Source organism: Cataglyphis hispanica, chromosome 10 (assembly GCF_021464435.1).
Source record: "Cataglyphis hispanica isolate Lineage 1 chromosome 10, ULB_Chis1_1.0, whole genome shotgun sequence".
In the NCBI taxonomy this organism is placed as follows: domain Eukaryota; kingdom Metazoa; phylum Arthropoda; class Insecta; order Hymenoptera; family Formicidae; genus Cataglyphis; species Cataglyphis hispanica.
The window spans coordinates 6,394,665-6,418,639 of NC_065963.1; the positions used below are offsets into that span (position 1 = coordinate 6,394,665).

Below are 23,975 nucleotides of genomic sequence, written 5' to 3' on the forward strand. Positions count from 1 at the left end.
AAAATATGATATGTAATGAGAAAGAGAGAAATACATAATTTTTATATAAAATAATATCGATGCGATTCCACTCTTGATCGAGTAGCGCGTCGAACGGTATCCTTTCCCCTTGCCTCTCTCCCTTATCCTTTCATATTCCACTCATAGGTGACACGGGATTAAATTATCTCGCATCGCGATAATTCGATTTAATAAAATTAACGAGTTTTGAAGAATGTTTTTCGTAATATCAATGGAATCGATCTAATGGACTTTATCAATAAAGTAGATTGTATCGGTGATTAACACTGATATTTCCGGTGCTGGTTTCTGGCTAGACGTGCGCAACGCGCATGCACGGAAGTGTGATCCCAGTAGTAATGCCATTTGAATTTTGGACTCATCCGGAATCGTGGCGACTTGATCGAAATGAGAAAGTGAAAATCAGTTTCGTGAAAATTGACATTTTTATCCAATTATTTCGTACACTGAGGTATCAAACCCGGGAAGAATTAGGAATCTTCATCAAAAGTGAGTGTTATAAATCATTATACTTTAATATTCGCATTTCATATTGTATTAATACATGAGTTAAATTTCATTTTTTATCAATCGAATAAAACATCGAGCTATAAAATATCACGAGAACTCATCTCGAGATTATCGCAATTCCTCCTACAAAGTTTTTTACGCATTTTAATATGAATTTATATAATTGCGTATTTCTAACATATTTCAAGCACGAAAATATTAAAGATTATATTGAAGAGGAATTTTTTATTTTGTGATGCATATATATATATACTAGAAAATTGATTGAGAGAGAGAGAGAGAGAGAGAGAGAAAGGAGAAAAATTTGAGGATGTGTTTATGTATGAATTATAATAATTCGAAATTTTATTATAGATAGATATCGAAGAGAAATTGAGAAGTATTCAGAAACGGAGATATCTTTCTCTCTCTCTCTCTCTTCCTCTCTCGTCAGAGGCTGAGCGTTTAGGCGCGTTCAGCGCCACCTACTGAAAACAAAAATGGTAGCGAACGTAATGCCCTATCCCTGCCCTGCTTTAATAGCACGCCAAATGTCTGCGTTCTCTAGGCTTCCTTCTACCATGTATTCCCCTCCGACTGATATATCTAATTTCGCTGTGAACAGAGGAAATCGCCTTCCAGTAGCAGACTCTGTTTCGCGTGCGAAATAAGCGCGGGGCTGCGCGTATATAACCAAAACAAGGTGAAGGCAATACTGTTAGCGAAAATAATTTAGCTGGATTATAACCGCACCGAAGCACGATACAACGTGTCATTATTCTTATATAATAAAATTAACCGTGCACGATCTCGCATGACGAGCTCCACGCCCATAATGTGCATCGGCCGTTTCTAAGAATACGGAAAACGTCCAATAGCAGTCCCCAGTGGGAAGCGTTTCTCTGTGGTTTGCTATTGAAAAACGGGAGAAAACATACATTTTATTTTTTCTAGCAGATTGCGCGATTATGCTCCTCATGTAATATGCATTCTTGTAATTTGTTTGCATTATAGCCTATAATATTAAACTGTTCAATGATTTTTTCTTTATGTTGTATCGCTTTGCCAACTTATTGTCACTGCCATTTGTTATCATATATATATTTAATATCTTAGCATATATACATCATTATTTAGATCAAGCATTGCCAAATTTATCTTTGCACGTTGCAGGTTTATATCAATTTGTATCAATAGTTATTCATATTAAGTATGTAAAAGAGTATTTTTTTTTTTAATTTAAATATCTGAAATATGAATATTAAATATATGAAATAGATTTTTTTTGTATATTTAAAGATTTTTTAATTATATTTTATTCACTATACAATTGTTACAGCAACGTTAATTTTGCACAGACGTGTAATGTCTGATAGAGCATACACAATGAAGCTGGAAGCTGAAATGGCTGCTCCTTTGCATCTGCAAAGATTAGAACGCAGTCTCAATGTGCAGCCCTTCTTAAGACAAATTAACGATCTTTTTCAAGAACAAGTTAGGTAATAATATCTACAATCTGTTAAATATTAATGTTATTCTACTTATATATGATTAATTAACGTATCATAAATTAATGCTATATGAAATAATATATATATTGTGTGCGTTTGTTTTTTCAGTGAAGATGACAAGTCTGTCTCATCAGAATCTTCTGATGGTTCGGATGCTTATCTAGATAATGTACTCACTCAAAAAGAAGGTAATATATATTATTAATTTTAGTTCTATCCAAACTAATTTAATATCAAATTTGTTTTTATAGAAACAAGGATCAATAAGTTGAGATTATACAACATGTCTAGTGTGGGAGAAGAACGGCGTTGGTTACAAGATATTCTGTTAAGTGATTCCTCTGACAGTTCTGCATCAGGCTCTGATACAGATAGCCAAATCACAGAAGATGATTTTCAAGAGATGTTAAAATTTCATATATTACGGAAAAAATATCAGGGCCGTTTTTATCAGAAACCAGAAGTAAGAAATAATGAATATAATTAGACATTATTTAGTAATTCAGAATGTCATGAAATATTATCTTTTCAGAATATACAATATCAATACTACAGTGCAGGCTTATTATCCAATTATGATAGATTTTTAGAACATCAAAAGTTGATTGTAGGAAATAAAAAGAAGAAAGAGAAAAAACCAGACAAAAAGATTATGAGAATCAAGAAAGAAAAGATTAATCGTCATTGTGCATCTGAAGAATATCGTGTATGTATCGAGTTTTATTACTTTTTTTTGGCTTATATTTGTTAAATATTTTTTCTTAATAAAAATTCTATGCTTCTAGAAAGGGAATTTTCCAGAGGGAGAATGGGGTAAATCGATTCCCAAGGAAGAAGAATTAGATGAATCTGAATTAGAAGCTATAATACGTCATCAACCTCGTGGTAGAGGAAGAAAGAAACATAACACTAAGAGTGTGGAAGTAATGACAATGAGAAGAAGAAAGATATGGGTCATGATGTCTAAGAAAGAATTAGGAAAAGTACAAAGGGCCAAAACCAATAATCATAAGGAAATGCTAATAAGTTGTAAAAAGGTAGCGCAGCATTGTATGAAATATTGGAGGCAGAAAGCCATGCAGGTGAGCATAAGTTGACATCTAGATTTCTCGTACACTTAATTTGAATTGTGCATCATAAACATTATCTTTATTTCTATTATTCAGTCTCAGAAAAATATGAAAGAAACTATCTGGAGAGCAAAACGATTAACGAGAGAAATGCAATCTTATTGGAAACGTTATGATCGAGTCGAACGAGAAACGAGGAGAAGATTAGAAAAAGAAGCCGAAGAGCAACGTAAAATGGATGTAGAACTCATTGAAGTGAGGAGATATTAGATTATATCGAAATACATTTTTGTTTTTTTATTTGTATGTTTTTTTCATCTTATGTTTTTATTGCAGGCAAAACGCCAACAAAGAAAATTAAATTTCCTTATTACTCAAACAGAACTGTATGCTCATTTCATGTCGCGAAAAATAAATAAAATATCGGCAGAGGAACAATTGAGAATCTTGAATCAATTAGACGAAGAAAAAAATCCCAGACTTATCGGCATCGACGATTACGACAGGTACTTAAATTTATAATTTTATTTATATACATCCGAAAATATTATCATTTTAACGATTATTGTAAGTGTAATTAAGAAAAGTCGATTTTAATTATTTTTACTTCTAATTCAAATATTAAATATATGTTTATTAAATGTACAGTGAAATCATGAAACAAAAAGCAAAAAGAAATGCTACTGAAGCATTTAATAACGAAAAAGCAAGGACGAAACAGTTTGATACAGCTGCTGCGTCTCAAGAATTACGTCTTAGTGATACACCTGAGAATCTGGAACACCCTCAACCTTCAATTTTCAAGGGAAATCTGAAGGGTTATCAGTTAAAAGGAATGAATTGGTTGGCAAATTTGTACGACCAGGTTTGTAATTATGTAATTATGTATATAAAGTTATTAAAATTACAATGTTTTTGTTACATAAGAATGAACTTCTAAAATTGCTTTGTGAATAATTTTCAGGGTATTAGTGGTATACTAGCTGATGAGATGGGTTTGGGGAAAACTGTACAGTCCATAGCGTTTTTGTGTCATGTTGCTGAAAGATATTGTAAGTATCTACAATAAGTATTTTGACTATTAGAGTTTAATATTTCAAATACTATGTATTTGTGAAAATATTTATGAAAAATAAATTAACAATATATATATAATTGATTAATTTTAGCTGTTTGGGGACCATTCTTAATTATATCACCAGCTTCAACATTACATAACTGGCAGCAGGAAATGGCAAGATTTGTACCAGTGTTCAAGGTAGTTCCATACTGGGGTAATCCTCAGGAACGCAAAATACTGAGACAGTTTTGGGACACTAAAGATTTGCATACGAAAGAAGCTTCTTTCCATGTTGTAATAACAAGTTATCAATTAGTGATTACGGATTATAAATATTTTAATAGAATAAAATGGCAGTACATGATTTTGGATGAAGCACAAGCTATAAAAAGCACAAGCAGGTATATTATTTTATGTTCTTTCATTATTATACATTAATCATATTTAATAGCTAATCATAATTTTTTTAATAGCATGAGATGGAAGTTGTTGTTAGGATTTAGTTGTCGTAATAGATTATTGCTCAGTGGTACTCCTATACAAAATAGCATGGCAGAATTATGGGCATTATTACATTTTATCATGCCTACATTATTTGATTCACATGATGAATTTAACGAATGGTTCTCCAAAGATATTGAAAGTCATGCAGAAAATAAAACAGGAATAGATGAAAGTGAGTAATTTTGCATAAAATGCATTGTTAAATTTAAGATTATATTTATTATTCATTGCAAAATATATACATTATAAATTTTATGTTAGAACATTTATCGAGGCTTCATATGATTTTGAAACCATTCATGTTACGAAGAATAAAAAAAGATGTAGAAAATGAATTATCCGATAAGATTGAAGTAATGGTATATTGTCCACTTACAACTCGTCAAAAATTACTTTACTCAGGTATTTCGAATATTCATATTCATATTTTTGAATGTTACATATTTAGAGTATTTGGTTCTTGTTTATGAGTATTTGAGAGTATTTGTATCTTGTTTATGCAGCATTGAAAAAAAAGATTCGGATAGAGGATTTACTGCATTACACAGTAGGTGGAGGAGACACTGCTTCTAATGATAAAAATTTTACTTCAAATCTAATGAATCTAGTCATGCAGTTCCGAAAGGTACTATATTTTTTCTCAATATGTATATCAATTTATTTAATATTATATCTGATTTATATATAGTTTTATAATTCTTAATTTATAATTATAATAGAGAGTTTACATCTTAAAAACAATCTAAATATTTATATCTTATAAAAGTAAATTTAATTATATTAATTATAGGTCTGTAATCATCCGGAACTCTTTGAACGTAGGGATGCTAGATCGCCGTTTTTCATGAACACAGAATTTTATAATATGCCTGCCTTGCTGTATAATGAAGGACTTTTGCATTTAGCATTGCCATCCAAAGATCATTTGTTGTATAATAAATTGTTTATATTTGCCACAGAATATATTCACCGTGCTTTACATTGCAATGAAAATTTTTGTAAAAATACATTTTCATTTAGCAGATTTATGAATTTATCTCCAATGGAAATAAACAAAATGTTTATTGCTGGTACTGTATTTAGGTATGTAAATAGCGAGTGTTGAAAAAAAAAACTCGTATATTGTAGAATAATTACAATATTTCTTTACAAATGTTCTTGTGTAGATTATGTCTTGTAACATTTATGGAGCGAAGATTGAAAATGGTACAATACTGGGAAGATTGGTACGTCGGGAACAGATCGAGAACACCCACAAATCAAATGTTTTATTTGCCTAGAAAAATTGACTCCTTATCGGTGACGTTTCAAGATATATTTTTCACAAGAAAGATAATTGAGGGCGAAGCTTTCTACACACATACCACTCATTCAATACATTCAATGCCAGAAACAGTTGCTCATAGAATACTACGTAGTAGTAAAAAAGCTAATCAACTACCAAAGGTAATTATATTTTACATTACATAATATTACAAATATTTGCATTGAAAAAAAGGAATCTCCAAAAAAGTTTACAGACTATATGATGCAATTGTTTTAATATTTTAGTTACAAAGAATACTTCCCACTGGCAAAACGGAACAAATAGAAGATTCGAAATTATCTCTGTTACCTGAACATCCTCATCACCCACGGCAGCCTATAATGCGATATTGCCAACAAACAACGATTCCTGCTTTTGTTTGCGATAATAATCCCAAGGTTAATACAATTGTTTTTACACACATGAAAGAGATAAAAGGAAACGAGATATTGTACTCTAATCCTTTTAATTGTAGGTTCAAGCTAGTCCACGAAAATTATACGTAAGCAATAGTTCTGCAGCATGTGCTTGGAAGAGGCATGAGGAGTGTGGTGGTCCATTTGGTCAAAGATTACTTTGGCTTGGCTGCGAACGAGCATTTTCTGAAGAAAAGTCATGCATTCGTGCCGGTCAAACAATGTCAACGTTTTGTTATCAGCCGCAAGGTGGATTATCCGCGTGCGCTCCTCTTAATGGATGGTCACATATCATTGTGCCAGGTATGAATAACAAGATAGATCAATTAATTATATGTGATATGAAATAAAAATGGATGATTTATAAATTAAATTATTTTAGATAAACAAACATTAGTGACAGATGCTGGCAAGCTTTCTGTGTTGGACAGTCTTTTACGGCGTTTGAAGGAACAAGGTCATAGAGTGTTGATATACTCTCAAATGACGAAGATGATCGATTTGCTTGAAGTATGTTTATCTATTTAATGCATTCAAAGAATCATTTTATAAAATTGGAAAATTTATTTTGACAAATTCATTTCTCATAGGAATACATGTATCACAGAAAGCATACGTTTATGAGGTTAGATGGTTCCTCGAAAATCTCGGATCGACGAGACATGGTAGCAGATTTTCAAAAGAGGTAATTATTTTTTTACGCAGTTGCAATTGTTTTATGCATTTCCCAATGTTACAATATTGCTCAACAATTTGATAAAGATAGTGAGTAGTCCAATTGTATAAGTGCAGATTGCGAGAATTTTTAATTGTTAGAGATCTCGGCGTCAGTTGCTCATTAATAAAAAAATACGTTATTCATAATTAATCCGGGCTGTACCGTGCTGATTAGAATATCTATCAACCGCGAACAGTCTCCAGTTGCATACTTAAAGCGCGATCTCGAGATCGCATGTCCTGCTTGGCTCAGCCGCGCATAACTAACACGCGAATTAATTGCCGAATCGTCCCCATCCTGCAGACAGCTGCTGGTTTTTGAACGCACGACAGTCACGAACCTGCAGTTCTAACGGTGGGCTATTACTAGGCAGGCCATTACAAAATCTACCAAATTTCTGTATTCAAGTTTCATTTGAATCTAAATAATTATATTCTTACGTTGCTATTCGAATATCGCGAATATGTTTTTATTTTTGTGTAATTTATATTCAGATAATTATCCATAATTACGCATTGTAGTTTAATTTTCTAAAATTAAGAGAGCAAAAGAAAAAAATGCCTTTTTAAACCATTTGAAATTTCAAACATGATCGGATAAAGTGGATCACTGTTGTGAAGGATTTTGTTCTGGAAATCCTTCATAAATATGCTCCGGCACTTTGAATTAATTTACATACAAACGATCATAACATCGTTGTTTTTCATGAAACAGTAGTTAAGAATCTATGGGACTGTTTTGTCTTTCAGAGCGGACATATTTGTCTTTCTGCTCAGCACTAGAGCTGGCGGCCTGGGAATCAACCTCACTGCGGCAGATACGGTTAGAAATCTTATATTTTTATTTTATATCTCATAAATATTCACTTATGCGTCATCCTTACTTTCGGTTTCTATTTTTTTATGTATGGAGTATATACAGAATATGTCACGTATGGAAACAAATCTGAACACATATATACAGAATAATTTTTTATAAACAAAAAATTATTTAAACTACATTTATAAATTATATTTATTTGCAGGTGATATTTTACGATAGTGATTGGAATCCGACTGTAGACCAACAGGCTATGGATCGCGCCCACAGACTGGGGCAAACCAAGCAAGTCACGGTCTACCGATTAATATGTAAAGGAACTATCGAGGAACGAATTCTTCAAAGAGCGCGTGAGAAGAGTGAGGTTCGTTTTTATTGTTATCGCCATATCTAAGCGCTGGAATTAAATAAAACATTAAACAATACGCGCAAATGGGATTGTACTTATGTTGCAGATACAACGTATGGTCATAAGCGGCGGAAATTTCAAACCCGATACTCTGAAACCCAAGGAAGTCGTATCACTGCTATTAGATGACGAGGAGATTGAAGCTAGATGTAAGTATATTAGCAATTCCCGTTTTTTGATTTTTTTTAAAATTATTATTTATTTGGTAATTATGCGTTATTACATTTAAAGTTAAAAATTTCATGTCTTTATTTATCTCCAGAATTTTTATCGAAAAATGAGCTATATATAATCTTTTATTTTTCGAAAAAACTGTGATTAGATTTTTTTTTTAAATTATTGACACACAATCGACATTGAACATTGAAGAACGTTGTCTTTTCTCTAAATTAATAAGAACTATCGTATTAAAATTAAAATTTGCCACGATGTGTAATTAAAAGATATATGTTGATAAGTCGTTAGATAGTCGAGTTTTTGTTTGAACCACAATTTCTATCAACCATTGTATCGCACGGTAGGACGCGCGTGTATGCAGAAACTCGTCGAAAATGAGTCGAGAAAGGAAGGGGAGGGGGGAGGGGCAGCCGAGGTGGCCGCGATTACATTATGCTCATTACGTTATGTTAATGACCTAATAAGGAATAATAATAAGAAAAGGAGTAACGAACTTGTACCGCCGCATCCTCGGCTTGTATAGTAGATGTCCGTGTATATTTCAGACAGCCAACGAAGCGAGGAAAGAAAGCAGCAGCGAGTAGAGGAGGCTTGCCTCGAGTCGAACCTACAGCATAAAGAGAGGGACCGGAAGAGGAAGTTAACCGCGCTTCCGGTCAAGGTGAGCCCGGCGCCCTTACACATCGCTATCAGTCGCGTCGCAAAGATTCTTTTTTTCCCCTTTTTTTTTCATTTCTTTCTGTCGTCTTTTTCGCGTCTCTCTAACCGCATCGTTTTTTTTACGCTGCCTATTTTTATCGCTCCTATTTCTCGGTTTCTCGATATTCGAGAACCTATCAGTTTACATTGTTGAAGTTAGTTGTCTTTGAAGGATATATATTTGATTATCACATTTAATTTGAGCTCGTACTTGTTCAATGAATTGTCTGGAAATATTTAACCACAATGTGTATCAGATTTATTAATAGATTACGTATTTAATTTAATTAAAATAGTAATCCAAGAATCTTTTATTCGTTACGAATATATTTTTCACATCTGCAATCTTTTTTATTTCAGAATGATGCGAAGAAACCGTGTCATGCAGACGCTAATGGCGACAAAAACAACGATACTGTTCAAGTTAATCTTAATGAGCCTAAGCCAAGTACGAATTCGATTCAGTTGCAGCACCAGAACAATCACCATCAACAACAATTAGAAAATGTAGATAATTATAGCACGCCAACAAGTCCGGCTAAGTCAGAGGTACATATCGATTTAAAATTATTATTCTTATTTTTATTAGTTTTAAATGAAAATTTTAGAAAACGAAATTATTAAAAGAATCAATTTTGAAAGTAAATAAATTTTGGTTGTGATATCTCTTGCTTCGTGTTATTATCTAATAATAATAATAATAGTGATATGTGATTTTTGATAACTGATATTTTGATACGATTTCTTTTTGTAGGATGAAACGAGCAACGAAGGACTCGTGGTAGATGTGGACGGTCCGGTGACAGTTTCCGGCGGCGATCATCCTCATGGACATTCCCGAGGCAGTTTTCAGTTCGGGGAATCTTCGACCAAGGTAGCACGACTCGGACATCACTTCGCCTTTGGCATGGGGGCGAGCGCGCGTATGCGACAATCCGTACGCGGCGCGAGCAAACGTGGCCGACCACGAGGTTCACGTAGGGGTGGACCGATCGGCGGTAAGGGAAGAGGAATGCTTCTGATGCATCCGTCATCGAAGAGCTCTAATTCAGCACCCAACGAATCGCTGTCGACCATATCGCCGATCGATGGAATTGGAACCTCGAATGAGCAAACGATGCAGCACGGTGAGTACCTGTCTTTGAATAATTGTGTTTTGTTTGTATAATAGAAAATTGACATAATAATATAGCATGCCGAAATATAGCACGAAAGATTAATTTCAATGCATAAATACCTGTTTTTTAGTAATCGAATGATCAATCTATCTCTATTTCATTCGAGATTTACATTGCTTAAATAATCGAAGATGAGAGTTGTCGAGATAATTCATGAACGAACAGAGTAATTTTATATACTTTATTTAATTAATGATTGTGATAAGAAATTTGCGGGATGTCTTCTTCATTTTCAATATTGTATTAATTTTATAAATTATTTTGATATATCCTACAAGCAAATATTACATTGCACTGATAATACTTTCCGCATTTGCATTTAGTTATTTACATGATGATATAATTTATATAAATATTTAATAACTGCAATTCGCTCTCGGAACTGTTATAATGTGTACATTTATGCAATTATCGCTTTGCTCTCGTAATCTAACTTTATAATTAAAGCCGATTATACAGGCCGGGCGAAAAAATTCGCAAAAGGAAGAATTTTCATAATTAATATCACCGCCGTTTGCGGTAATTCCATCTGATGTCATTGAATAAAAGAGTAGGTAATAACACGTCGCGAAATTTGCCGCAAATTTTCGAAGCTTTTGCTGTGAGAAGAACGACTTCTTTTGCAGTCGCGGCCACCCCAATCGATATACTGTTAATCCGCGCTGTCACTTTCGGGGGTCTCTCCCCGCACCCTCTTGCACCCTCGGTGCCGTCTTTCGTCCGGGCACTTGCCCGGGTTCTCAGGGGACTTTGCGGTTCGCGAGAGGAACGCCCGTGGGTCCATTCGCGACCCCATCGTTGGCTTGTGCCGAAAATTCCCTCGCGAGCACATGTGCGTCCATGAGGGGGTAACAGTTGGCGCTCCTCCACGGGGTACCCTTAGAGATATTCCACCCCCGTGAAATTTCTTGTGACTCATTTCTATACAACTCGTTTTGCGAACGACGAATTCGTATGAGGCCAGGCTGGAAACATTTGTCGCCGTAGCACAAGTGTATTGTGTTTCGGGACAAGTATGTTGTGCTATAGGGGGAGTGTGCTATTAGAGAGAGAGTCATCGATAAGTCGAATGATTCCGAACGGGAAAAAAAAATTTTTTATACGAATGATATAAAAAATATTATTTCAATTATTTCAATTAATAGATAAAATAATTGTTGAGTAAAATAATTATTACATCACGAACGTCGTGACACTGCAGATTCCTGATCCTATATAGCAAACATCGATGAGTTGTTAGTCGTTATCGAGTTAATTAGAAAGAAAGAGGTACGGTATGTGTCCGATAAGGCGACCTCACGCAACGCCACGTGAACCGTGAACACGGAGCGGCATACGTGCGCGCGCTCGAGTACGCTTAACACATTCCATCCTCGTGCTGCGTGTACGCACGTGGAGGAAAAAGGGGGGGTCGGTCTCGCTCTCTCACTTGTCGTCGACTGGAAGACGAGGCGGACAATAGCAGGTGCGGAGCGAAGGCGACAGCTGCGATCGATGCTCTTCTTAAGTTTTGGAACTCGCATCCACTTCTTTCTCTCTCTCTCTCTCTTTTTCTTCTTTTTCTCTACTTTTTTCTTATTTTCTCTCTGTCTTCTCTTTGTCCTCTTCTTCGTCACCATCTTTTTTGCACATCTTCTCCGCTTTAACTTCGTCTCTCTTCTCCATTAGTTATCTTTTTATCGGGATGCGACGCGCGTTTCATCCAGCTGTCAATGTTCCCAACTCTCACCGGCGTATATATTCAGCGTTATTCTCGTTGATTAGTTGTATCCCGCTTATTTTGATCGATAAATGGATGACTCTGATGGATTAATAAGCTAATCGCAATTTAGAAAAATAAAACGCAATCAATTTAATATAGATTGGGAAGATTAACCACTCTCTTTCAAGAGGGAAATTATATATCAAGATTTATAAACTTTATTAATTTAAAATTCACAAGTTTTTACTAGACGCAATTTGTATAGACTCTATTAATTTAATATTTTTCCAAATATTTTCTATTAATATTGAACTTTTGCATTTGTATTAACATATTTACGTGAAGCACGAAATAAAATATAAGTAGCCATTTTCTTAAATAATTTTACCGTTCAATTTAGTAATATCTACTTAAGAATTCTAGACGCGATCGTAATACGTTTCAGTTGCATAATCCTGACATCTAATTTCCCTCGTCGTTTCGCGAGGTTGAATAAAAGAAAGAAGAGGATGGGGTTTGCAAAGGATAGAGGGGAATTACGCGGACCCTGTATAAGGGGTTGACTGTCGATTCGTGCCGTACCTTACCGTACCTTACCGTGTCATCTCGTTTCCGTCGATTCTGCACATCCTCTCGAATATCATATTCTTATATTTTTGTCATAAAGAAAGCATTCCTGAATAACGTTATATATATCTCATATTTTCTCTATCGTATTTATAATTAACTCGCAATCGAAATTATTTACATTGATATACGCGAATGTATAACTTGAGAAAAATTGAATTATTTTTTTATAAAATCAAATTTTTTGATAATTTTCTTGAAAACTATTGGTCTGATTATTATTATTTTTCTTTTAATCTGTTCGGGGATAATCCCGTTTTTTAAAGCAAAGCAGTAAGATATATTATATCTTAGATACTGTAAGTTGAAATACACAATCACATAATTAATAGGTTTATCTAATTAGATTTAAGGGTCGGAAAATGGTTTCGTAAAGGATCCTGTGTGAATTCCTGTTAGGTAACATGATTATCTTAATTTTAGATCTCGAGTTTTCTCAGAATCTAAGTGTTCCAGACTAGGCCGAACAGGATAGAGACAAAATATATGGCCGCATAGATAGTTCGGCTCACAACACACGGATGAGATACGGTAGGATAATGCGGCAGAATAGGGCGAGGCAAGGATATAGCAAGCTGGATCGTCGACATTCCGCGGATCCTCCTCGTTCCAACAGTCTCGAAAGTTTTATCTTTGCTCTCACAAACAAGCTCTGTCCTTTCCCCCGTGAGTCTCTTATCACGTCATTATTTGTCCATTAAAACGCGTATAATTTAGAAATTTTAATTCGGTCATAATACGAATCGTAAATTAATTTCCGGAAATTTCCATTTAATTGGACGGAATATATGATAGATTTTATCGCGTACAAAAACAAATATCATAGCAGTTCCTTTTATTTATCGACATTAATAGCCTATCATTTGGATCCTCGTCTTTATTACATTTGTCCACGCAATTTTGATATTTGTTAGTCAGATTCCTGCCGAAAAAAGGGCTTATTCGTAGATCGATAATTATAAGAAAATACTGCTTCAAGTAATAATTTTTTTTTTTATTATTTTATGAAATGCGATTAGTTAAAAATATTTCCGTTTCGAATGATCGAGATATGTATTTCATCTTGATATTTTATACGCGACGGAAATTATCATCACGGATTCGTGTGGAACACTTCGATCCCTGATCCGATACGATTCACGCGCGTGGAATTTCCAGATCGAATTATCAGTTAAGAGTGCGAGAGTCGGCAGGGCTTTGTGAACGACAGACGCGCGTTTTCGCGTTTTCTATTCTCGCCCATTCCCTCAAGTGTCCACTTAGACCGTAGTATCTGAAGAGAAGCGCTTCTCGAGCGATCGGGTACGTGCCGCGGAATGCCGACTAGGCGACAGGATAAAGGCGGAGAGAGCAAAATACGAGATATCTACGTTTGGAGAGGAGGAATACTGATTTTCACGCACATCTACGCATCCTCGCATAGAAAAATCTCCTTGAAAACATTCCTTTTCAGAGATACTTGATCGATTCGTCTTATCAAAAGAAGAAGAATCCTCAAGGCGGCATTTATTATGCAGCATTTTCGCTATATATCGAAGAATTTATGATAATACGATAAGAATACTTATTCTTATTATTTCGCGATAAATCGCGTATCGCGTTGAAAAATTTTCTGTGGAAGAATTGCAGAAGCTTTTTTATTTTTCTATATTTATACTTCACGAAACATTAAACATTAGTCATCGAATGGATTTGGATTCGCAAGGCGAGGCAATCGTCACCGCATCTACGGCGACAAAATTTCTAACAGAATCTTCTGGAACGAAGGGGTGTATTTTTTTTATGTCCTAGGGACTGTCCACGCGACCTCCGACTCTGCTGACGGAGACGGTTTCAGCACGGTGGGTCCATTGGGTCCGGTGGGGACTCTGATACCGCTGTCCGGACGTGGCAGCGTGGGGACCCGTCGGGGTCCCGGCAGACCCCGATTGCGGCCGTCCGGGCCTGGGCATCAGGGTTACCGCGCTCCCGGTCAACATCACGGTAAGAAGATCCAGCGACCGCTACAAGTACCCATCAGATCTCATCAAACGATCGGGCAGCAGAAAGCGTCGTCGTCGCAACAGCGTTCTCGTGTCTCGACGACCGGTCCGTCGTCGTCATCGTCGTCCTCGGTCGCCGTCACAGCCGCGAATTCGACATCGCTGCTATCGTCGTCGTCCTTAGCGGAATCGCGACCGTTCGGTTTCTACACGCAACAACAGCCGCGTGCAGGATCGTCGTAGTTTCGTAAAGAATTCGGTTTTACGTTGTTCTTGAACGCGACACCCTCGCGATTTCGCGTCGTTGAATTAATTATTCCTTTCGAATTAATCGAACGTGAATTAATAGATCAACGCGTTTCTTTCTCGCGTTTCCGAATCGCTCGAATTTATACGCGCTATATCGATGTGTCTCAGCACTTTTGAAGCACTTTCAGAATCGATTAAAATATTGCGTATTTATTGTGTATCGTGACAATTCAGTGATGTTCCGTACGCGTGACTCAAGCGTGCAATACTGTTAAACGTTAGATCCCCCGTTCATCTCTCTCCCTCTCTCGCTCCTCTCATCATAAATTGTAATGAAAACGCGAAATAGTCTTGACAATATCTAGGATTTGTTATAATTATTATCGCAATTATATTTATTTTGTTTATTTATGACGCAGAGCTCACGGATATATCTCGACGAATGTTAGAAAAGACAATATCGACATAACTGGGTACTTAATTGCCTCTTTGAGATCTTCCTTTTCGAGCTTTGTTGTCTCGGGTTTAAATTCTTGTCGAACGCTTAATCATCATTTGTCGCGAGAATGAAGAGGATGAGTTCCGTTATATCGATTCGAATCCACCTGTGTGGTACATATGTAGAAATTTTGATTTTACTTTTAAGTATATTACAATTAGGTAATCGACACGACGCGTCGTCGCGTGCATGGCGACGCCGAACTTCGACGACGATCATCGACAGATCAGATTTCCGGTGATTTTGTCGACGAAAAGAAGGAAGAAGTTTAGAGTGATCTATCTCTTCTTATCCGAGTCGATCGCTCTCTCGGCGTCATTGTACATTGTCATTAAGGATAGCATTATTCCGTCACTAGACTCGGCTAGCCGATATTTTTTATGTATGTTACGAGACGTCATTAGGCCAATTCAATTTGTAAAAGAATAGTATTTATATTAGCAATAAACACAGACGAAAATTCAATCTTCACGAATGTCTCGCTAATCTTATTATGAATTTCACACAGAACCCTCTCTACTTCCCGAGGTTTTTTTTTAATTGACGAGTGCACCAACTGATTTTTTTTTTTTTTTCAATCAATTGCTTCTTAAAAATTCAATTAATGATGATAATTCTAATATTTCATTTTTATATTTGAACTGAACTTTGATTTGAAATAACAGATTCGTAAAATCTATATTTTTTACTTAACTTAGAAATCGATCTTATTCTTGCATTTTTTAAATATGAAAAAGGTCTTTTATTTTTTTTTAATATTTAAATTTTTTTATATTTCAAAAAGAATTTTTAATATTTGAAAAATGTTTGTTTAAATTTTTGAAAAATTTTTTTAGACTGCTTTAATAATTATATACTATAAATAAAATAATCGTAACTCGCTTTTACAAACTTGGAGTATTTATTATTTAATTATACTTGAATACTTCTGCCATTATCGAGGAATCTGCAAACGACTGCCGAAATCAAATGACTGCGATAGGAAAACGTAGGAGGATTCTGTACGATAATGGCTGATCAATGTAACGAGATCCGAAAGCTGAAAGTGCCGGCTAATGACGCGAGTATGCAGCTGTCGGTGAAGTTGCATCATCATCTGCGTAATTGAGATCAAGTCGAGCACGATGAATTTTTCGTGCCTCGTGACTCTCTCTCTATCTGATTGCGCGAATCTGAGAATCCCTTGCCCGGTGCATTTTTCGAATTAATTAGCGAATATCCCTTTCCTGTAGTTCATAAATCGGTTAGTGATTCGTTGTTTTTTAACAGTTTCTATCAAAAATCTCCGAAAATTGTGATTAAAAAGTACGCGACATGTGATACGTGTAATCACTTATGTACATTTAGTTTATCAAAATCAGTTGTAATATAAATAATAGGAATAATAGGATTTATATCGATTAACTTTGTCATATTATCTCACTTAAATGATAAAAAATATAATACAATTAATTTTTTTAGAAATATCGACAATCGTAATTTTTTATTAATCAGACAAATTGTGTTTAACTCAAAATAAAAAGCGGAACCATATGCGATCGCACATGCTTAAGATCGACCCTGTCTTTATATGTCTCATGATAATTTGACTTAATTTAATTTAATTTTTTTTAAATTTTATTTTTAACGATGTTGTTTTGCAATATAAAAATGAATGAATGTAATTCGACTTACGCACGCGTAGTCGGTTTCCCATCGTCAACAATAACAAGAAGGGGAACAAAGAGAACATGCAAACTCAATGAAAGGTGGACACTCGCGCGCCGACATAATTGTAGTGCCCGTACACCTCGCATCGTAGGAGGTCGCAGGTTTCCATCAAGGTCGCTCTTATGGATAAGGACGGAATATCATCGAATAATAACATCTCAAAAATATAGTGAGAAAAAGAGGTAACAAGATGAGTGTAATCAGGACGGATATAGAGACAAGGTTAAGTTATTTTATATTTTTTTATGGCATAAGTAATTAAAATCCTACATCGTCATGTTAAAACATGTTTTCAATATTACATACCAATTGTGTATGAAATAGAAGCATAGATAAAATCTAGTTATTCTCATACGTGGAATGTCTCGTACTTTCTATAAAAAATTCATCAAAACTAGGATATTAATGTTCGCAAATTTTTCTTCTTTTGGAGGTAAAAAATATATACGTTCTTTCTTTTTGGAAATGATTTGCGTTTCTTTTCTTATGAGGAATAGCATTTTCAATCATTTGGGATAACAAAATTTTTCTCGTAGCGTCCAATCTTTCATTTATTTAATTTTTTGGTCACATGTATATATTGGGGCAGTGCGTCGGCCGATCGCTGTCACGCGAGAGAAGAGCAGGATTCCGTCCGAGGACCGAGACCTTACGCATGCACCTGCTACTCTCAGGTGTACGCGAGCGCGCCTTTTATCCGCGTGCGATCACAGTGCGTCTCTGTTCCTCTTGTTCTTTTGTACGCCAAATCGAACGAATGAGAAGGCTCTTGCGAAATTGCTCTCTTTAGATTTCGCGATTAATCGTTCGCGCGCTCGATAATTTTAGTCTAATATACTCAGTGGCGGGCACATTTCTTTCAAATGTGGACTATTAAAAATAATCATTTAAAATGTTTCCTTTAACGAAATGAAATATTATCTGATTTGATTGATTTATTCTCTCCGTGAGAATAATTGGTACAAATCTATAGAAAATATTTATTTGAAATGTAAAATTGAAATTGTTGATTGAAATAATCATTTTGATCAGAAATTCTTATTCTTGAAATAATATTTAAAACTTTTAAATTTACATTGACTGTTTTTTTTTTTTTTTTTGATAAGTCAAATTAACTAAATACTAAATATTTCAAATGCTTTTAATTAATATATAAATATATGATATATAATTATCTTATTAATCATTTATGATGTAATGGAGAAAGCTAGTTGACAAATATTTTAATTTTTTATTTTAATTATTATATTTTGCTCATTTTTATCCATTTATCGCATATGATTGTTTTATTATATTTATTTTATTATATTTTAATTCCGCACACATGGTTACGATCAATAAGATTGTTTTTTGAAGAAAAAAATTCACAAGTATTTTTAACAGAATTTATTTCATGAAACATTATTAATGTCACTTTTGCCAAGCATACTTGGTCATGTACATACATTGATCATTCTGGATATGATGGTCATGAACGATGATCATATCGCAGCGTCTCATGTTATTTTAAATTATCTGGTACATCTGTATGTTTAATTAACTCTTGAGCAGCAATGAGATCGATATGCGATTGGTGGGCAAATCGTGGTTTGAACTTGGCAGTCGCAGGTGTGAGTCGCGAAACAAGTTTCTTCAAGGTCATTGTCAACCACGTTGCATTTCCGGTTAGTGTTTTTCGTTTCAAGGAGACATTTAAATACAATTTCTATGCATTCTTTATATATGTATATAATTAATTTATAACATATATATATATATATATATATATATATATATATATATATATATATAATTAATATATAACTAAATTTCTTTCATATAAATATAAATTAATTTCTCTTATTTTTTTCATTTTTCAACTTTCATGAAGATTATTTAATTCGTACTTACAATTAAAATATTGATTACGAGAAAATATATGTATCATAATATAGCAATGCATCGTTGAGATTAATTAATCAATGTATCGGCGAACGAATGGCATAAGGCTTTTATAAAGGAATCAACAGGTAAACCGCAGCTAGCAAAACCCTCTCTTTGACGGTATCAAATTAATCAATTAGCGTCAATTATCTCAATTATCTCTACGCAGTCTTATTTCATAAATTTACGATTTCAAGCGGGTAACTTATACCAACTGTTTTTAACGTATCAACTATAATATATATCACATGAATTAATTCATCGATTAATATCATTAAAATTATCTTTAGATTTTTTGTCGAGAAAATAAAGCTTATTTTCCGTATTTGTCTTTCATTGAAAATCCATCCGCGGGAAGAATACAGAGTGAATTTATAATCAATCGTCATTTCGCGTAAATTTGACTCACGAAAATTGCGGCGTCCTTGAGTCTCACTTTTAACTCGAGACGGTGGGATAATTTGCCATACGCACGAGTCTGTAATTAGAGAGATAATTACACAATTAGGAATTAATATGGTGCGCGTATCCCTACTTTCTTCTTTCGATCGCATCGGCAAACGGTCGTTCGTGCGAGCGAGCGAACAACGTCGTCGTCTATGCCAATTAGGCGCGGCGGATGGTTGCTACGAAATTAAAGCTTTTATTTCGGCGTGCGAACGCACGAGAGAAATTAGCGAAGCGAAACGCGAAACAGGCCCGCGTTTACTCCCCTTCGCACTTTCGGCCGCGCCAATATAGCCCACGATGCACCCGGTATACTAGAAGCTTCCCTTTCTTTAAGCAAGTTTCGTATTAAAAATAATTATGTTCAACAATTTTTTTCTTTTTTGTTTTCTATGAATGCAAATATCCTAATTTTCAAGAAATTTATAGAGGAAAATATATATGATAACAATAATGTTGCTTTCGCAATTTGGTCAAAGACCAATTTGCAAAAATTTTAACTTAAAAAATCGGCTCTAGGTCAGTTCCAAAAGCTCTAAAACCGTGAAGGAGAGAGAAGCCGAAACGGATTGTTACATATTTTTCTGACAAGTGAGGATCTTATGAATTCAGACGTGTACAGTTACGCGTTTTTACGCGCGAAACAGGTTGAGAACTTGCGAAAAAAACATTTGCTTACTCGAGCCGCGAGACAATTAACGACATCGCTCCTTTGCGAAAAGACGCTACGTGTGGGTCAATTAACGGCATCGTTAAGACGTCGAGACTCCGTTCGTAATCGTTATGAGATACACATAAAGAGATTTCGCGAGAAGAAAATTAAAAAGCTGCTTGCTAACGGTTTTTATCTTTTTCCCTTATCCTCTCTCTCTTTTTTTGTTGTGCGCGAATAGATTTATGCGCGCGTGCGCTAATGCCATCCCTTCTCAAAACTATGTTTGATACTTATTTTTGGAAGAGATAAAATTATAGAGAATTCGTCGCTTTAAATATTCTTCTAATATATTTCTTGACAAAATTCGGAGAAAATAAATAATTAGAATAATTAAGAGAAGATTTTATATGCGCGTATCTTTAAGATTTTTATTTTAGCGAGAAATTTTATCTTGATTAATTTAAAGTCGAGTTTCCCTTAATGGAAATTTTTCAGAATCTTATTATCCTATTCTTTTAAACTCGATCTTTATTTTTCACTCCTATTCCTTTAAACTCGATCTTTATTTTAAATCTTTAAACTTTAATTACCGAGGCATTTATTTTATATTTCTACTGCAACGACAGAGAGAAAGAGACCGCTGGAAGGAAAATTATATAATTTTGATTTTTGATGAAACACATACTTGATTATTAAAAATATTTTCTTATATAAATTTACATATTTATTTGTATTATGTGTTGCAATTTTATTCGAGTATACTGAACAGTGTGTGAAAATATCTAGGTATCAGATTAAATCATCGGATTAGAGATTAGACCAATAAATACGGACGTTAAAGCAAAGTCGTATCGAGAATGGAGTTTAAGAATTTTAAATTTATATTTATATTTATTTTTATACGGCTAATTTATTAAAATCTCCGGCATGCACATAGTTCGGTGTAGGAACATTTCTCGAGCGGACTTGGAACGTGTTCTGTTGTTCCTCGCTCGGCTATAGCCTGATCTGAGGATGTCGTCGAGCAAGGCGAGTCGGGCGTCGGTGGCGGCGAGGCACCGAGCGTGCTTCCTGCTGCTTGACCGGAAGTCGCGAGTCAGAGGCTCGGCTCTACGTAGGCGTTACGCTTCCTTACGCGTATCTACACCGTCTCGCTCCCAGTTTCGCTGCCAGCTACCGCCCGTCTGAAGAGATCGTCGAGGTTTCAAGGACATTGCTAGATTAATCGGGATATAGTAACGCGTTTCATTCATGATCATATAAATGCGAAGAGGATCGGGGCTTAATTAAGTAACAGAATTTTATTTTATTTTTTTTTTGTATTAATCAAGATGATGTTTTTTACATTTTAAACCATGTGCAAAAATATTAAAAGTTGAATCAAGTGTTGATACACAATATATTTTACACGAAAAAAATCAGTTATATTAGAACATTGAATGTTTCGTATAATTATATCATGTTTCTCGACTTTAATTCGAGTTTTGATTACCAATATATTTTTTACTTGCAACACAAAATCATACATGCGCGCGATTTTGATTATGAAAAATCAAGGTTAATTAAATATTTTTTTTGTATTTAGATTAACTAAGTTAATATATATTTAAATTAATTAAGTTTGTGTTTTTAAGATTTTAATATATTTAATTATGAAATTATTAAAATCTTTATAATTTTAATAAATTTAAAGGAAGATATAATGCAAATAAAGAATAATTGAATTAATTAAAAAGATTTATTACAACTGAAAGATGTACGAAAAGTATTAATTGCGTCCCTAGTTTTTTTCGTTTGAAATTATTATCAATTTTGCTTGTAATATATGACAAGTTCTATTTCTTATAAATAATAAGAGAACAAATCTACGATCGAAACAATCGAAACAACAACAAGCTATTTGACTTTTCACGTCTTAGAAAATATGATCTGTTATTATTCAGTTTCCTTGAGTATTTCAATGACTGTTTACAATTCAATACTCGTTATGAAAACATGTACAGAAAGAAAGCATGCACATCATAAACCGACACGTTCCCCGTTGAATTTCGACCGATCAACGTGTGCTTATTCTACGGTCTTAATGGTTTCTCCTTAATGTTAACTCGTTACCTTACCGCGGGCATGAATATAGAACGAAGGGGAATGCCACGAAGGTGGCCTCAACCGTACATCCGCGCGGATGATATAAATGAGAAGTTTAACTTCCTTGATATTGCGAGAGAAATTTCTACGATAGGAAATATACGAGTGGAAAGGTTTTTCGATTAATTCGCGGAATCGATGATTTTGCCTTGACAAAAATTCGTTCACTATTCTTTCTACAATATCTTAATATTTAATTCTGAATACTTTATCTGACAATTAAAATTTTCTTTTATTAAAAGATAATTAGGCATTTAAATGTCTAATTGCTGGAAACTTCAAATATTTAAGTGTCATATAATAAAATTATAACAAAAATACAATGTAATATTTGCGAGGCATTTTTCAGTAAAGATTTAAAATAATTTTGCTATAAGTTTCATTAAAATTTTTGTTTGACATTTAATTCGAAAATTAATTAAAAATATCCTGAATATCGCGATCTCGTTACGCTGCTCTAATAAATCGTTCACCTCCGAAAGCTTTTCGTGGTCGCGTCGGATAAGAATTTAAAACATACGACCGGTTGGATTTCAGAGGGACGACTTTCTCTAGTTTTTACTGAATTCGTGCACGAAGGAAAAGGATGAAAGCACGCGGGGGAGGAAGGGGGGGGGAGGGGAAGAATCGTACGAAAGAATAATTTCTCCGCTGTCAAGCTCTTCGTGGCTCGGAAGAGAATTATCTTTCGGTCCGTGCACTCGACGGGGAACCTAATTTCAACCTTCCTGTCATGGGAATGTGCACACCCTGTATTGTGATCTAAGGAACGTATCGCGATTTGAGAATACATAATAATTTCTCTCTTTCTCTTTTTCTACGGAAATTTATTCCTCTGCCACGTCAGCTCGATAAACCATCTCGTTATCAAGGAGTTTTTTGTGTCTATCGATTTTTAATGTCAATCAACAATGTTAATTCATGTACGGAGTGTTTTGAAAGTCCCGACAGTAATTTAAGCAACAAAGTATTTGGGAAATTTGAAAAAAAAAATATGAACTTCTCTTCGCAATGTCGAAGACTATGTTCATCAATACGTTAATAAATCAATTACGTTATCACTGGCTTCTTATCGTATCCGAGTATCTTCGCGCTGACAATCCTCCCATTCATGCCATAAATATCAGCGTATCGATCGAATCGGGAGGGGGTGAGGGGGGGGGGAGAGGAAGGGGAGGAGGACTTCCTGCGTAGATTTCAATTCGAGCGATTAAATTAATTCGCGCGCGACGACATAAGGCTATCGAGTTAATGACCTTCATTTAATGACTGCCTTTCCTGCGTGCGGTGCGCCAAAGTCCCTTATGAAGTTTCCTCACTGCCCGTTTTCGGGCAACGACTCTCTTGGATGATTTTATCGCCGTCTCTCCTTCCTGCTTCCTGAGCATGCGAGCCCGTCGTTCGATCGTTCCGCGAGTACGTTTCGTTACGGGAATTAGCGATTCAACGCCGAACGCGCCCTGCGTTGCCCTTATAAATTAAGGTCTCGCGCCCCTGCGCCACGCTCGTGCGCATAAAAAGCGCAATCTTACCGAACGGACATAATCTTGAATATGTATCCTCATAAGCCCGATAAAACTGTCCCCTTCCCCTGGCAGCATCAGATATGAGACACGTACGAAATTGCACGGGACGAATCTGCCCTTAAACAGCCTGTCG

At 34.9% G+C, this 23,975-nt stretch overlaps 1 protein-coding gene across 2 annotated transcripts; it reads left to right on the top strand.

Moving 5' to 3' along the window:
• The first annotated feature begins 322 nt into the window (after positions 1–322).
• Positions 323–15,907, top strand: LOC126852313 (chromatin-remodeling ATPase INO80). 2 transcript variants are annotated; one of them, XM_050596981.1, is made up of 27 exons: positions 323–510; positions 1,850–2,009; positions 2,130–2,209; positions 2,273–2,484; positions 2,554–2,727; positions 2,807–3,103; positions 3,188–3,346; positions 3,428–3,597; positions 3,740–3,956; positions 4,056–4,143; positions 4,261–4,552; positions 4,625–4,827; positions 4,917–5,057; positions 5,159–5,280; positions 5,446–5,738; positions 5,822–6,101; positions 6,207–6,359; positions 6,437–6,680; positions 6,760–6,887; positions 6,968–7,062; positions 7,845–7,917; positions 8,120–8,278; positions 8,370–8,472; positions 9,046–9,161; positions 9,560–9,748; positions 9,954–10,326; positions 14,498–15,907. In XM_050596981.1, exons 1-27 carry the CDS (start codon positions 333–335, stop codon positions 14,929–14,931), a joined length of 5,133 nt encoding a protein of 1,710 aa, XP_050452938.1. In that variant the 5' UTR covers positions 323–332; the 3' UTR covers positions 14,932–15,907. The 2 variants fall into 2 exon arrangements, with proteins under 2 accessions (XP_050452938.1, XP_050452940.1); XM_050596983.1 differs by lacking the exon at positions 323–510 and adding an exon at positions 1,002–1,213.
• The last annotated feature ends 8,068 nt before the right edge of the window (positions 15,908–23,975 follow it).

Excerpts from the sequence above, each read along its gene's own strand:
- LOC126852313 (XM_050596981.1), top strand. The coding sequence starts at position 333 with ATGCACGGAAGTGTGATCCCAGTAGTAATGCCATTTGAATTTTGGACT. Across the intron at positions 6,360-6,436 it reads TTTGCGATAATAATCCCAAG|GTTCAAGCTAGTCCACGAAA; the intron begins GTTAATACAATT and ends TTTTAATTGTAG. Across the intron at positions 10,327-14,497 it reads TGAGCAAACGATGCAGCACG|GGACTGTCCACGCGACCTCC; the intron begins GTGAGTACCTGT and ends TTTATGTCCTAG.